This window comes from Muntiacus reevesi, chromosome 18 (assembly GCF_963930625.1).
Source record: "Muntiacus reevesi chromosome 18, mMunRee1.1, whole genome shotgun sequence".
Classification (NCBI taxonomy): domain Eukaryota; kingdom Metazoa; phylum Chordata; class Mammalia; order Artiodactyla; family Cervidae; genus Muntiacus; species Muntiacus reevesi.
Genome location: NC_089266.1, coordinates 37,112,984 through 37,129,101, shown reverse-complemented (window position 1 = coordinate 37,129,101; position 16,118 = coordinate 37,112,984). Strand labels below are relative to the sequence as shown.

Sequence of the window (16,118 nt, the reverse complement as noted above, 5' to 3'; positions counted from 1 at the left end):
GGGTGACAATATGTAGCCTTGACGTACTCCTTTCCCAATTTGGAACCAGTCTGTTGTTCCATGTCCAGTTCTGTTGCTTCTTGACCTGCATACAGATTTCTCAGGGGGCAGGTCAGGTGGTCTGGTATTCCCATCTCTTGAAGAATTTTCCACAGTTTCTTGTGAGCCACACAGTCAAAGGCTTTGGCATAGTCAATAAAGCAGAAGTAAATGTTTTTCTGGAACTCTGTTGCTTTTTCGATGATCCAGTGGATGTTGGCAATTTAATCTCTGCTTCCTCTGCCTTTTCTAAATCCAGGTTGAACATCTGGAAGTTCACGGTTCATATACTGTTGAAGCCTGGCTTGGAGAATTTTGAGCATCACTTTGCTAGCATGTAAGATAAGTCCAATTGTGCGGTAGTTTTAACATTCTTTGGCATTGCTTCCTTTGGGATTGGAATGAAAACTGACCTTTTCCAGTCTTGTGGCCACTGCTGAGTTTTCCAAATTTGCTGGCATAATGAGTGCAGCACTTTCACAGCGTCATCTTTTAGGATTTGAAATAGCTCAACTGGAATTCCATCACCTCCACTAGCTTTATTCGTAGTGATGCTTCCTTAGGCCCACTTGACTTTGCATTCTAGGATGTCTGGCTCTAGCTGAGTGATCACACCATTGTGGTTATGTGGGTCATGAGGATATTTTTTGTATAGTTCTTCTGTGTATTCTTGCCACCTCTTAGTACCTTCTGCTCCTGTTAGGTCCACACCATTCCTGTCCTTTATTGTGCCCGTCTGTGCTTGTATGTACCTTTTGGCAAGTGATGCAGTCTACCTTCCTCCCGTCTATTAAGCAAGTGGTCATAAAAGCCAGATGACCCGATAAACCAAAAACTACTTCTAAAAGGAGTAGACTCTGAGAAGTGAAACCAGCTGGCATTCATCCTGTCTGTTGTATCTGTTGCTAGAAGCCATCACCCCTTCACCAGGCCCAGCACACATGGTAAAAATCCATGACTGTGAGGGTGAAAAGTCATGCCCAACCTTTTGACTTCACTGTGGTCCAAGATGCGTGTAGTCATGCTTTGGAGAACTTGGAATTTTCTATGTGACCTAGTTTTTTTGTTTGTATGTTTGACTGACTTTAAATAAATGTTTTTGCAAAACATTTGGAAAGAATGGGAATAAACTCATCCTTTTGCAATTAACCAACCATTAAATGAAGCATACTGAGGAAATTAACTTTGTTACTTAAATCCCCAATCTGTGAAAACTGAGACAGGGGACTTCTCTGGTGGCACACTGGATAGGAATCCTCATGCCAAAGTAGGGGACACAGGTTCGATCCCTGGTTGGGGAACGAAGACCCCATATGCCAAGGAGCAACTAAGCCCATTGCCACTTTTTCATCACACAACTAAGATCCAAAATAGCAAATAAATATATTAAAACAAAACTAAGAAAGGTGTTTTGAATCTCCTTCTATGACTCTGGTTTGTCCTCAAGTTTCCAACTATTTTTCATCTACCTTACATAAGTTTTTCACTTGTAAAATTTCAAAATCTTGTAGACTACACTTTTTGTTGTTGTTGTTGTTCTGTGCCTCAGGATTTGTGGGGTCTTTGTTCTCCAGCCAGGGCCCCATCTGGAAACGCACCAAGGCCTAACCACTAGACCACCCCCACAGACTGCATCTTCCATCAGTGAAAACATCCTCTTTGGTCAGTTTAAGGATGTACCCTTAAATATAACTTCTTAGAAATAAAATTCAACCCCATATTGTACTTCTAAATAATCCCAGTGTCAAAAAAGAACAGAAGGTCTAGTTCTGTTATGGGAGTGTGACAACCCATACTATTTTAACTGATTACAGCTAAAAACTGTCAACAGAGGGCCAAAAACAACTACTAGAGGATTCTGATCACTTCATGGGGAATAGATGGGGAAACAGTGGAAACAGCGTCAGACTTTATTTTTTTTGGGCTCCAAAAGCACTGCAGATGGTGATTACAGCCATGAAATTAAAAGACGCTTACTCCTTGGAAGGAAAGTTATGACCAGCCTAGACAGCATATTAAAAAGCAGAGACATTAGTTTGCCAACAAGGTTTCGTCTAGTCAAGGCTATGGTTTTTCCAGTGGTCATGTATGGATGTGAGAGTTGGACTGTGAAGAAAGCTGAGCACCAAAGAATTGATGCTTTTGAACTGTGGTGTTGGAGAAGACTCTTGAGAGTCCCTTGGACTGCAAGGAGATCCACCCAGTCCATCCTAAAGGAGATCAGTCCTGGGTGTTCATTGGAAGAACTGATGCTGAAACTCCAATACTTTGGCCACCTTATGCAAAGAGTGGACTCACTGGAAAAGACCCTGATGTTGGGAGGGATTGGGGGCAGGAGGAGAAGGGGATGACAGAGGATGAGATGGTTGGATGGCATCACCGACTTGATGGACATGAGTTTAGGTAAACTCCGGTAGTTGGTGATGGACAGGGAGGCCTAGTATGCTGCGATTCATGGGGTTGCAGAGAGTCAGACACGACTGAGCCTGAGCGACTAAACTGAACTGAGAGGATTCCGAAAGTAAACAAAAGCACCTGAATTGTTCTGAGAGGCACCCCTTGAAGAAGCAATTGCACTGCTTCAGTTTCTCGAGTATTTTTTTCCTCTTTATGGCTTTGCCCTGAGGGTAGATCTATCCAGGAGGAACACTGCTAGCCTGACCATAAGGATGCCTAAAATTCCAATAAGAACACCATCTTTCTGGTCAGATGAACCAGAAGATGAAGCCTAAAGGGCACTGAAGGGTAAGGGGAGAATTCCAGAGAAAAGAAAGTCGGAGAAGGATATTTCCTAATTTTGTGTACAAAGCCACACAGGCCTCAGCCTTGCCTCTGAGCCATTAATGCATGGAACGGTCCTAGCCCAGCTTTAAAAACCAAAGTGAGGGGGCTTCCCTGGTGGCTCAGTGGTAAAGAATCTGCCTGCCAATGCAGGAGACACAGGTTCAATCCCTGATCCCAGAAGGTCCCACATACCATGGAGCAACTGAGCCTGTGCTCTAGAGCCTGGGAGCCACAGTTACTGAGCCCACGTGCTGAAACTACGGAAGCCAGTGTGCCCTAGAGCCCGAGCTCTGCAACAAGAGAAGCCACTGCAATGGCTTCTAGAGACTGGAAGACTAGAGACTGGCCCCCTTTCACCACAACTAGAGAAAAGCCCGCACAGCAACGAAGACCCAGGACCAGCCAAAAATAAACAAATAAAACTGCATTAAAAAAAAGAAAACTGAAGTGATATTTGAACCACTATCCACAGAAGGTGAAGCAGAACCTGTGATTTGCACCTAAGGAGATTCAGCATTTTCCAGAGGATGGCACACAGGACCAGAGTCGACACAACATAATGGCGATGTCCAGGACACAATTTAAAATCATTTGCTATGGAAAAAATCTAGAAAATATGACCATTTTTCAAGGGAAAGGACAACCAAAATATGCCAACTTCAAGATGACCCAGGTATGGAACTTATCAAAGAATTGAAAACATTGAATATAACTATGCTCCAGAAGGTAAAGGAAAACACAGCTGAAATTACAAGATAAAAATGCTCAGCATATAAACTGTAAGAAAGAACAAACAGAAATTATAGAAATGAAAAATACAAGATATGGAATAAAAACTTACTCAGTGGGCTCAAGAGCAGGCAAGTACAAAAAGTCAGTAAACTTGAAGACAGATCAATAGAATTTGTCCTATCTGAAGAAAAGACCAAAAAAAAAAAAAAGGTCAGGAGGAAAAACAACCAAAAAAAAGTCCTCAAACAGACCTGCTGGATAGTAACAAAGGGTTCGGTATATGTGTGACTGGAGTCTTGGAAGGAAAGAAGAGACCAAGGAAGAAAAGTATTTAAGAAATGACAGTCAACAACTTTCTGAATATGGTGACAGACCTAAATCTTTAAAGATTCAAGATTAGAGCACCTCAAACCTCTAGAAAAACAAACCACACCACAGTAAACAACCAGTATGCGTGAGTATGTGGTGAAACTGGAACCCTAGTACACTGTTGGGGAACATGCAAAATGGTGCAGACCCTATGGAAAACAGCTTCTCAAAAATTTTAAAATAGAAATTCTACATGACCCAGCAATTCCACTTCTGGTATACTCAAAAGAACTGAAAGCAGGATCCTGAAGAGAGATCTGTACACCAGTATTCACTGCAAACATTATTTATACTAGCCACTAGATGGAAGCATATATGGTTAATCAATAAGATGGGAATAAACAGTAGTTACCTCAAAGTGTTATCCTAAAGATAAAAGAGTTAATACCTGTAAACTACCACCACATGGTAACTGCTATAGAAAAATTTGCTATGATTATTATCGAAACAGACTATTTTAAACTAACACACAAGACAAATTTAGCATAACCAGAGATTAGAGGGAAAAACACAAAAGCCATGTTAGGATGGAGTAAGGGGACATGATCACAGATGAAACAGACCTCTTGAAGCTCTAAGATAATCTCGGCGGGGGGGTGGGGGGTGTCTCAGCTGTTAGCAGGAGGCCACCCGGCCGTCTGAGCGTCCTCGTGACACAGCAGCTAACCTCTCCCAAAGTGAGCAATCCACAAGGCAGGGCAAGGAAGAAGCCACAATGCCTTCTAAGATGCATCTCTGAAGGAACATGTTATTATCTACAAGCTCAATCAGCCTGTACCTAAGAGGAGGGGAGTCAGGATCCACCAGGGAAGGGAGGAGTATCAGATAATTTATGGACACATCTTAAACTACCATGGATATCAACAAAATATTCAAACCAAACAACCTAGAACCAGTAGTTCTCACACTATCTAACAGATATTGCTGAATTTCTCTTGAAAACGTAAACTACCACTGTCTTGTGAGTTTGCCTGAGCACCTTAGTGTGCCTGAGCAGAGTCTGGGACCCTACGCTCTTTTCACAACACGGTGCAACCTCCCAGGTCTGTGTTTAGTGCAGTTTTCCTGACTGGACTGAAAAGGAGGGAGGATGCTTTCTGTTTTTGGAATGGCTTGACAGGACCCAGAACACATTCCAGGAAAGCTGAATGACTCACCATAAACACTCATGCCAGGGAACCATAAGATCTTTGCTGGAGGAGGCATGCAAGAAACTCTAGCTTCACAACAGCCATTCTATGGCACTGGAACTGGTTAGTGTCAGCTGCTAAGGCTGAAGTGACGGAGAGAGGCTATAAACAGACCACTGAGCCTGAAGCAGACTGCTTTACTTCCTAAAGAAGTAAATATCGTGCATCAAGATCCGTTGAACTGTGTCGCGCTAATGGTTATATCCTTTCTCTTCCCAGCTGATCAGTCAGTATCTTTATATATAAAATAATCAAGAAATACAAGGCAAATTCATACCTTTTAAATCTTTATATTCTGAAACAATGTCAAACCCACAAAACAGGTGTAGAGTTCCCATATACCCTCCACTGATCCTCCCCTAATATCAGCATCTTGCATAACCAGGGCACAATGATTACAACCAGGTGGTTAGGACCAATACAATACTATTAACTAATTACAGACCTTTACAAACTTTGCCAATTATCCCAATAATGTCCTTTTATGGTTCAGAATCCAACTGAAGATTCCATCTTGAATTTTATTATCATATCTCCTAAATCTCCTCCAATCTGTAACAATTCCCAACTCTTGTCTTGTCTTTCATGTTGCCAGTAATTTGGTGGAATGTTCCTCAACTTGGGTTAATCTGATGCTTTCTCACAATTAGATTGAGGTCATGCATTTATGGCAAGAATCTTAAAGAAGTGACTGTGACTTTGTCACTGGGTCAGATCAAGCACACATTTTACTTTTTTGAACACGGTATGATTTAAGAAAATTTTCATTATGTCCAAATACCTTTTAAATACTTGGTATATAATGCCTATTGTATATTCCTCAACATGGGCTAAAATTCTTAAACAATTAACAGAATTAAAGTTGTGCTAGAAAAAAAATAAAACAAAGTTGTGCTAGGACTTCCTTGGTAGTCCAGTGGCTAAGACTCTGTGCTCCCAATGCAAGGGGCACAGTTTGAATCCCTGGTCAGGGAACTAGATCCCACTTGCCTCAACTATAGATCCTGTATGCCACAACTAAGGCCTGGTGCAATAAGGGAAACAAATTAATTAATTAAAAAAGTTAAGTTGTGCTTATTTTGAATTTTAAGAAATATCAATTACAAAAGAATTTCAAATGAAAATGTGAGGCTTAGGATGTCAATCTAAGAATGTAAGTACTACGCAAACAGGAATTTATTCACTGCTATATCCCTAGTGCCTTGCAAAGTGCCTGCCCCTCAGCAGTTGTGACAGTAATGGAATAATTTTGAAGAAACAGAACACCAGTAGATCCATAAGATGATTTTGCCAAACCCACAAGTGGGGAGAAGGTTCAACCATTTAAAACACAGCTTTTACCCTATTTATACACTTGTTTACAAGAGCCTATTTCCAACCCCCCTCAGCTGCAGGCAGCCATGGGCAGTAGGCTTCCAGGTGTCATGTAACACACAGGCTTTTTAGGTGAATCAGCTGCTGTGAGCCCAAATGTAGGCAATCACACTCATGCCCATCCAGGCAACTCAGCAGCACACTGGGCAAGACACACAAACCTGAACAGGTCCACAGACGCCACCATCTCCTTGCAACCCTTCAAGTGAAGTGACAGTCACTCAGCCATGTCCAGCTCTTTGCGACCCCACAGATTATACAGTCCATGGAATTCTCCAGGCCAGAATACTAGAGTGGGTAGCCTTTCCCTTCTCCAGGGGATCTTCCCAAGCCAGGGATTGAACCCAGGTCTCCTGCACTGCAGGCAGATTCTTTACCAGCTGAGCCACTGGGGAAGCCCAAGAATACTGGAGTGGGTAGCCTATCCCTTCTCCAGGGGATCTCTCTGACTCAGGAATCGAACCGGGGTCTCCTTCACTGCAGGCGTATTCTTTACCAACTGAGCTATCAGGGAAGCCCTGGAACCCTTCAAAGATAAACTTTATAAACTTTATAAATGCCATAAGTTCTACCACAGGTATCCTAGTAGGTGCCTGACTTAGCAAAGCCACCAAAAATTTTGGCTCTGCAGCTGCTCACTCCTCAAAGCAAACCTTACAGCAGGGATCAAACCACGGCGATGAATTTTTTGAACAAGACATAATTCAGCAGACTTTTCACACAGCCAATCACTTCTGCAAGTAACTCATATCTCAATGTGTGGGTATGCTCCTTACCATATGGTATCAGTCTTGATTATTATTTTTTTTAGTATGAAAGTATAACACATTTACAGGAGACTTGTAATTCTCTTGATTATTAACAGCACAATTAAATTTAAAATTTGCTCTTTTGTAGAAGCAGTTAGGCAAATACTAAGTGAAAATGCAATTTTGCAATGAACTTTTGAAAATGATCTTTTTAAGTTTACTTAACTACCATATTTACCCAAATTCTACAAAATATGTGCCACAAAAACAGTAACATTAAACAGTTCAATGCACTTAAATCCTAAAGACAGCTGGTCATCCTTTGATTTTAAAGAAAGAATATTCTTAATTTTTTCAGTAACTGTTACTTCTGAATTCAGTTCTTACAGACCAGGAAAAATATTTTGGCAGCTAAGGTTAAATTTTAACCAGTTGAACAGCAGCAGGACTTTCTCTTAGTGGAAATAAATTTTTTTCCTACATATGCTCTCATATTTATAACATACCAGTATATGAAAAGTTATATGGAGAGATATTTTATAAATTATAAGAATATTGTAGTTCCTCAAATATTTATGATTTTTTAGCCAGATATTAAACAGAAGTGTCCACAAAGTACTACCTAATGACTATTTAACTAGTTTATGGTCACCAACAATTCATAAGAAGTATTCTACTTCCACTAAGCCACAAATATTTCAAAGTGACACACCATAACCTCCTGCCAAGTGCTCATGTGCCGGGAGTTTTGAGTCCCCAGCCGGTCAGAGGCTCACCTGACAGGTCCAACTCCTCGGTGGAAGACAAACTGGCCAGACTCCAGCTGTCACTGCGGGCCGCCAGGACAAACTTGTGAGCGTTGATGTGCCTGCTCCCAACCTTTATCTTCAAGTCACTGATGAAGAAAAACACCCACAGGTACAAAAAGAAAAAATGTCATTATAACTAGGTATAGCTGGAACTCACAGCTAATCAGCATGTGAGTACTGACTGACCAACATAAATATGTGAAAGGAAAAAAAAAAAAATTCACAGCAAAAGTATATCTCTACGCTAGCACTGACAGGTCATATTTATAATGCATTGCTAGACATGTTTCCTATTTCTAACTTCTAGCTTGTAGTTCACATGGGATGCTCTGCTTTCAAAGACATTCCCTAATGTCACCCCCATGATGGTGCAGCTTACAAGTTACAAAGGATAACTAATATTCATATAAAGAGTAGAAGAGATTTTATGTAGGAAAAAATCAAGATAAATCATCAGGGAGAAATAGACTGAAAGACTAAAGACTGTGATAAGAGCTCTCAGCCGACTGTGCTATGATGCTCCACACCGTATTAACGCTTAAGCAAGGTTAATCCAAAAACTATAAATAAATTAGCTTTGATAAAACAATCAAGAATATGAAATATGAAACCCAATATCTGGACTCCTGTTCTCATCAGAAACACTCAGACCTAATATTGGCCATTTTTTAACTCAACCATGTATAAAGAAAAGGCGTGACGTACCTTTTCTTCAAACCTGCTTCCACATATATGACATACCATTATGTGAAAAGAGCTTTCCAAATAGCTATTCATACTTAACTCTGAAATGTCAGATGCCAAGGTAGGAGAGCACAGTTAAACACCCAAGGATGACCCACGAGGCTGACAGAAGCATGTGCCACATGGCTAGTTGGCAGCAATGCACAGTCACCCATCGTCATCCCCTTGCTTGTATGTGTAAGGCTTTCTACTTGCATATTTCCCTTGAAAATAACTTGTTAGGTTGGAAAGCCTTTAGAAGCTAAATACATAAAAACTATTATGTGAGAAAAGGAAGAAGAAAAAAAATTTTACATGAATTAACTCGTGCTTAAAAGGAGACACAAACAAGAATATGGTTTCTATATGATGCTTATGCAGACACATTTCGCCCCATAAAAGCAACATCTAGAACGTACATTATAATTATGTGAGCATATCAACAATTCTAGCTCTATTAAAGAACTAACCAAATTGCAACTAATTATCTTAGATCAAAAGAATAGGGTATTTATTAATACTGTTAACACAGAACACTATTCATAAAGAACAGAATTGACATTCTATTTAAAGCAGAACATAAAACTGTCTCATATCATATCCTGTGATATGGTTAAAAAAATATAATGAAAACAAAGCACAAATAACTTTTAAACTCTGAATGTATTTACAAAGTATTACATTCTAAGAACGTAAATGAACAGTCACTGCTTACTATTTCTACCATGTACCTTGAGTTTAGCCACAAAATTATAAAAATGAATGTGTCTATAAAATTCCTACTATTATTCATGAAGGTCAAGTTAAAGTTTTTTCTCTTTTGTAGTCTAATATCCCAAAGAGATGGAGAAGGAAATGGCAACCCACTCCAGTACTGCTGCCTGTGAAATTCAATGGTCAAAGAGGAGACTGGTGGGCTACAGTCCAGGAGGTCGCAAGAGTCAGACACTAAACAACAATCCCAAAGAGAAATAAATATAAGAATTTCACTAATAATCTCCAATAGTAATAATTTTTAAAAATATAATTCAAAAATGGAAACTTGGGACAGGTCAAGTCTTTGAAGACTCCATGCAAAAAAAATTGGGAGGCTAGCAATCTTTAAAAATTTTTCATTCTAGTCTTTTAAAGGCACTTCCTTTTAAAATATGGATACAAGGATGTTGTCACTGGAGAGGAAGCGTAAAGAAAGAGCTTCTTGCTCGAGTGTCTTAATCAAACACTTAAACAGGAAAAATTATGTTTGGTTGTAAATAACTACAAATCAACTAACACTTTCAACCAACATTTTTTAGTATCTTATGAGATAAAAGCCTTCTCCTGAACTTTAGCTAAAGAAAGTGAAAGTGAAATCACTCAGTCGTGTCCAACTCTTTGTGACCCCATGGACTGTAGCCTGCCAGACTCCTCTGTCCATGTGATTTTCCAGGCAAGAGTACTGGAGTGGGTTGCCATTGCCTTCTCTAGGGGATCTTCCCGACCCAGGGATCGAACCCTGTATTTATTAATTTATAAATTTTAAATTATAATTGAGTATTGAGTATTATAATTGAGTACAAATTGAGTATTATAAATACTCAAACAGTATTTATTAATTTAATCCACACAATAACCCTAGCTCAGTTCGGTCGCTCAGTCGTGTCCGAATCTGTGTGACCCCACGGACCACAGCACGCCAGGCCTCCCCGACCATCACCAACTCCTGGAGTTTACTCGTGTCCTTTGAGTCGGTGATGCCATCCAACCATCTCATCTCAATAACCCTGAGGTAAATGGTATTCTTATCCCCATTTTACAGATTAGGAGCCTGAGGCACATCATACAGTTCCAGGTCACATAGCCAGTAAGTGACCAGCTGAACTGTGTGACCCCAAAGTCCACCCTCAACCATCATGCTACACTAGCCAGTAGCCCCAAGAGGCCTTCTTTGACCAGCCCAAGAGAAGGTGACTTCTCCTCCCCCGAATCCCTGGACTTGTAAGCTAATTCCCATCTGTACCAGGGATGCAATCACCAGGACACCCATACTCTGTGCTGGAGATAAGCAGAAAACAAACGAGAAAGTCAAAGGGCTTGCTTCCCCAAACTGGCCCCATGCCAAAAGCTCACCTATACTGCTCCTGCTCGTAGAGGTCGGCCACGATCGTCAGTAGGCGGCTGATGAAGGACTCATTGCTGCTTTCTTTCTTTGCTTGTGCGGCTAAAAGAGTGCATCTCTTCTCTGTCTCGGCCAGTTTCCTCTGCAGCTTGACATACTCCTGTCGGAGAAGCATCAGGTGCTTCTCCAACTTGGCCACCTCCTCTGCAAGGGAGACAAAGAATCAAGCTTACCACGGTAGGTGTAAACAGACAGCACTCGCTCATCCCTCAGCCCACAGCTAGGGTGGGACGACCAAAATGACCACAGCTGACGCTCGAACAACACGGGTGTGAACTGCGTGGGGTTACATACACACGGATATTTTTCAGTAGTGAATACTATACAGCAGCGGCCCCCAAGCAACTCCATGAGGTGGAGCTGATGTAACAATAATAAAGTGCACAATAAATGTAATACGTTTGAATCATCTGAAAACCCTCCTCCATCCCTCAGTCCATGGAGAAACTGTTTTCCGTGAAACTGGTCCCTGGTGCCAAAAAGGTTGGGGACGGCTGCGACACCATCTGCAGTTGGTTGAAACCAAAGATCTGGAAGAATCAAGGTCATGGAGGGCTCTAAGTTACACGCGAATTTTCCACTCTGCCGGAAGGTAAGGCATTCCTAGCCACTGATGTTGTTCATGCAGTCACATGATGTTCCTACTATTTCTTACTGATACTCCTACAAGACCGAGAATGGTGTTGTTTCAGAGTGCCATCAGGGTGCAGGGATTTCTTCTCAATTTCCCTGAAGATCAGTTTTCAAACCGCTAGTAGCAATGAGTAACTTCTACATGTCACATGCTGTTCTACAAGTTTTCTGTGAATTCGCACGATGACCCAAAGGGGCAGGTACTATTATGACTAGCCACTTTACAGAGGAGGGCACTGGGGTACAGAGAAGTTAAGAATTTGCCCAAGGTCATGAAGCTGGTGAGACATGTGGGGCATTCAGTGGTCTATCAGCCACTATTCCACACTGCCTGACACCTACCCTCCCTCAGGAAGGCTCAGGGCAGTCAATAACCGTTCAGATGGAAGCAGGTCATATCCCACAGGTGTGCTGGGGCAGATTCTAAAGGTTGAAAACCAGTTTCTGACTCATTCAACATTTACTGAGTATCTGTGAGGGGCCTGATAGTACAGTACTTAAGCAAAATCAGACATATTTTTCCTCAGAGCTTTTCATGACTTGGGAAAGTAAACGTTTACAATTATAACAACTGCAACAAGTAAATGAAAAACTACAACTCAGATCAGTACTAGAAAGAACAGAGCTTTAAGAACCTATAATAAAGAAAATTTTTTAAAAAGGAAATTTGACTTAGGACGTTAGGGAAGGCTTCTCTGAGGAAGCAAAGTCCAGAAACTTCTCTCTTACCTGCAGTCTTGGTGGGGATTCGGGCAACCATGCATAAATCCTATCTGTGGAACCACAGTGCTGCTGTGGTCATCCTCTGGGCCACAGACCATTCACTCATCTACTCCCCACCGCAGAAACTCCCAACCTGGACACAGCCCTCAGGGCCCTCTCCTACCTTCTTGGACAACGTCTTGAGAAAACTGAGCAACTGCCAACAACCCCCACTGTACCAAAAGCTACTCCCATCTACCCCCTGCGCTCTGAGAGACTGCAGCTCGCTCCTACGCTAGCTTACGCACTCCACTCTGCTCCAAACCCTTCAGTCTCCCCAGGTCCTTTGCTTTATCGTCAACCACACCAGCTCCAGCAACTTCAACCTCTTTCAGCTGGAACCCTCTCATCAGCACACACACCGGCCTAGGTCTCTTATCAACAGTAACACAAAACTCTCCTTCCACACATCTGCCCAGCTCTGCCCTTCCATCTCTAGCTACCACACACATTTCCTCACACTGTCACCCTGCCATTCCCTCCCTCTGTCCCCACTACCCCCTTGAAGCCCCTCTCATTGATGACCTCCTAACTGCCAAATCTAAGACACTTGCCAGTGGTTCTCCTCTCAGAACTCTACAAGACAGCACAGGACACTGCTGTCCATCCTGCTTTTTTCTTCTTTCAACAACCACTGTGCCACCTTCTCTCCAATTCTGGTGCTCTGTTACTTTCACATGCTTCTCTGCACATCCCTCCAAACCCTCCACCACTGATACTCCCCAGGAGGTCTACCTTTGGCCTTCTCAACTATGCCATCTTCCAAGGCAGCTATATCAGATCCTTGGTCTGTGGTTAAAACCAAAATCTAGCGCCAGTGATCCGTAGACCCTTCTCTCTATGCAGAATCTCTCTTCTTAGCTTCAAGCAAATTGCTCCTCTTTGTATGGTCCCTGTATTAAAAAATGACACACCATCTATCCCAGTTACCTGCAGAAGAAATGTGGGAGTCATCTTGGATGTCTCCCACTCACTTGTATGGCTCCAACCCTACACCAGCTCAAAAAGAGATGTTTCCATTTAAAAACAGGAATAAGTGGTACATGAGAGTGAAGCTATTATGCAACTATTGATGTTTTCAAAGAAATATGTAATACTAAATGCGCACATTCAAATTATAGGTAACAGAAAAAATGAGGCTGTGAAACTAAATATATTTTATAATTTAAATTTTATTATAAACATTCAAATATATGAGGAACAGAATGACAAATACCACAAAATATCAGATTTGTTTTCTTTGCACTTTCTTGCACATTTCATGCATTCTATAACAAATGTGTTCTGTTTTCATAGTTATGAAAAAGTATTTAAAGAGAAACTTGCTTAAATACTTAAATACTAATAGTCTTATCTTCATACACACAGGAGGGAACTTTTTTCCCCTTATGTAGAAGATCCACATTAAATATTGCCTGAAGTCAAAAAACTAGATATTATCTCAGGTGTAAATCAGCATTCCTGGGCAAATAAAGTAGAAGGCACTTGCAAGATGAAAATTTGCTTACAGCTGCTGATCACTGTGCTCATGAGTTATGTATCAAATGAGAATTCCTATAACTAATTTTTTTTCAAAATACTGCAATTTATTTAGCCTACTAACATTTAAGCCAAATATTGCTTTAAAAAAAACCCACTTGCTAAAAGAAAACAGTACTTATAATGATCCTATTGAAATATTTTTCAAATCTTAGCATTTATAACCACAAAATTCCTTTGGCAGGACTCATATCTACACTTCTACTCTGGTGTGACAAACTACAGGTCACTGGTTTTGAAGAGTTCTTTATAGTCACTCGGACTAAAGAGCCAAGAAATTGCAATTATTTACCCAAAACAGAGATGCACAAAGCAGTAAGTTCATGTGATTTTACAAAATGTATAGTTATTTTTCCTACAGAGAAAGATATAAAGCTGATGGCCTCTTTAAAGAAAAACTGGCACTGATTTTCTAGATGTGGTAACAGAAAATGTAAAAGGACATGTGAATTAGGAGTAACATCAAATTTTGTCCAAAAGTTGCTGTCACTTGGAGCAAAATGAATCTATGGGGTCGTGATAATGCTTCTCTCAGGAGGAACGGCAGGAGAGTGGTAACTGGGAGAGCACAGGAGGGGTGCCCTCTGGGTGTTAAGATTATTTTTTTTGTTAACTCAGTGGTGGTTACATTCTAAATACGCACATTCAAATTATAAATAATTAATAGTTTTATTTTAGTAATTCATTGGGCTCATGCTCTGCCCTTCTTTGCATGTATCTTACACATCAACTAAGTTTAAAAAAACTGATATATACACTTGTAGTAGCTTCTGGAGTTTCAAGTGATGGGAATGTAAATCCGTTCAGTAACTAGCTATGGGGACCATGGGCAGTTCACCTCTCTGAGCTTCGGTTTCTTTATATGTAAAATAAGACGGGGGATCTTCTACTCGGTGCTGCTGTGAAAATTAAATAAAATTACTATAACTGGCACATGCGTGCAAAACTGTCAGCATTTCCTCCACACCCCTTTTATGCTTTCCACAATCACATAATTATTGGTTAAATAATTTAAACTATTGTAACTATTTACACAACATTTTTTTGAATCATGAAAAACAGAATGAGTTTCAAATTTTTACTGACCAAGGAATTAAGACTGATCAATTAAAATCACAGCAAATCAATAGGACATTATCAGAAAGACAAGGTGATGAACAAAAGGAAAAACAGAAATGGAAAAACACTACTGAATAATGAACGAGCTATCAAGGCTTTAAATACTTCATCACCTTATATAACAAGTCTGCACTGACAATTCCCAAACCAAAGAGTAAAGCCTAACATGCTTTTAAAAATTGTCATTAGGAAAAAAAAAAAAATCGTCATTAGGGAATTCCCTTGTGGTCCTGTGGCTAGGACTTGGTGCTTTCACTGCCATGGTCTGGGTTCAGTCCCTGGTCAGGGAACCAAGATCCTGCAAGACATACAACAAGGCCAAAAAAACCACCCTTCATTATTATTAATTTGGAAGAAGTGCAAGTTAGTTAGGCTGCATGTTAAAAAAAAAAAAAAAAAAGCTCTCCAAGAGGCAACTCCTAACCTACCACAGGAAAAAGTCAGTCAATGTCTATCATTGATCTGTCTAGAAATGGCAGTATTATCACTTAGAGGTCAACAGAGAAGAGGGGAAAGTAGTCTGGGAAGTAGGTTCTGAAGGGTGGCAAAATTTTATTTTTTAAGTCTTGTAATATTATTTGAGTTTTAAATCGATGTGCACTTACAAAGCAAATATACTTTATACAAATTTTAAAGATTATCAAAAACAATTACAAGTATGAGGGAAAATAAATAATTTTCTAATACCCAAGGGTAAGGGTTTTTACACATCACAAAACTTTAGGAAAGGAAGGAACCTAAAGATCATTTCTTCTGGCTCAATTCCCAGACAATGAGCTGAGGAGCACAGAGGGGACAGGCCCATGACCCCTACCCACTTCTTGCCTTAGACTGCTCCATGAGAACATTACTCCCAGACTGGCTGCGTAAGAATCACTTAGGCAATCTGAACTAAAGAGAAAGCACCCAAATTCAGCAGATCTGGAGCGGGATCACTGGAAATGTACAGTGCTTTTCAGATGACCCCAGGTATGGGAATGACTGGTTTGGAGAAAAAGCTCAGCCCCCAAGTCACACACAGTTAGACTGCTCTGGGAATACTACTGTTTAGATAGAAGATCAACAGAACTGTAATTTTTCTGTTCATTCATCAGCTTATCCAGAGATTTGCAACTCTTAAGAAGGCAACTGTATAACC

At 40.6% G+C, this 16,118-nt stretch overlaps 1 protein-coding gene across 3 annotated transcripts in view; it reads right to left on the bottom strand.

Annotated features, from left to right (window-relative positions):
• The window catches only part of ANKFY1 (ankyrin repeat and FYVE domain containing 1), a 67,497-nt gene that overhangs the window by 41,273 nt on the left and 10,106 nt on the right, over window positions 1-16,118 (bottom strand). For 2 of the 3 annotated variants that reach the window (XM_065908469.1, XM_065908470.1), the window contains exons 2-3: window positions 10,879-11,071; window positions 8,014-8,132 (exon numbers count right to left, since the gene is read on the bottom strand). In XM_065908469.1, coding sequence (XP_065764541.1) covers window positions 8,014-8,132; window positions 10,879-11,071 — 312 coding nt within the window. Of the gene's footprint in view, window positions 1-8,013; window positions 8,133-10,878; window positions 11,072-16,118 lie in introns of those variants that run through there. The other variant, XM_065908472.1, reaches the window with a different exon arrangement.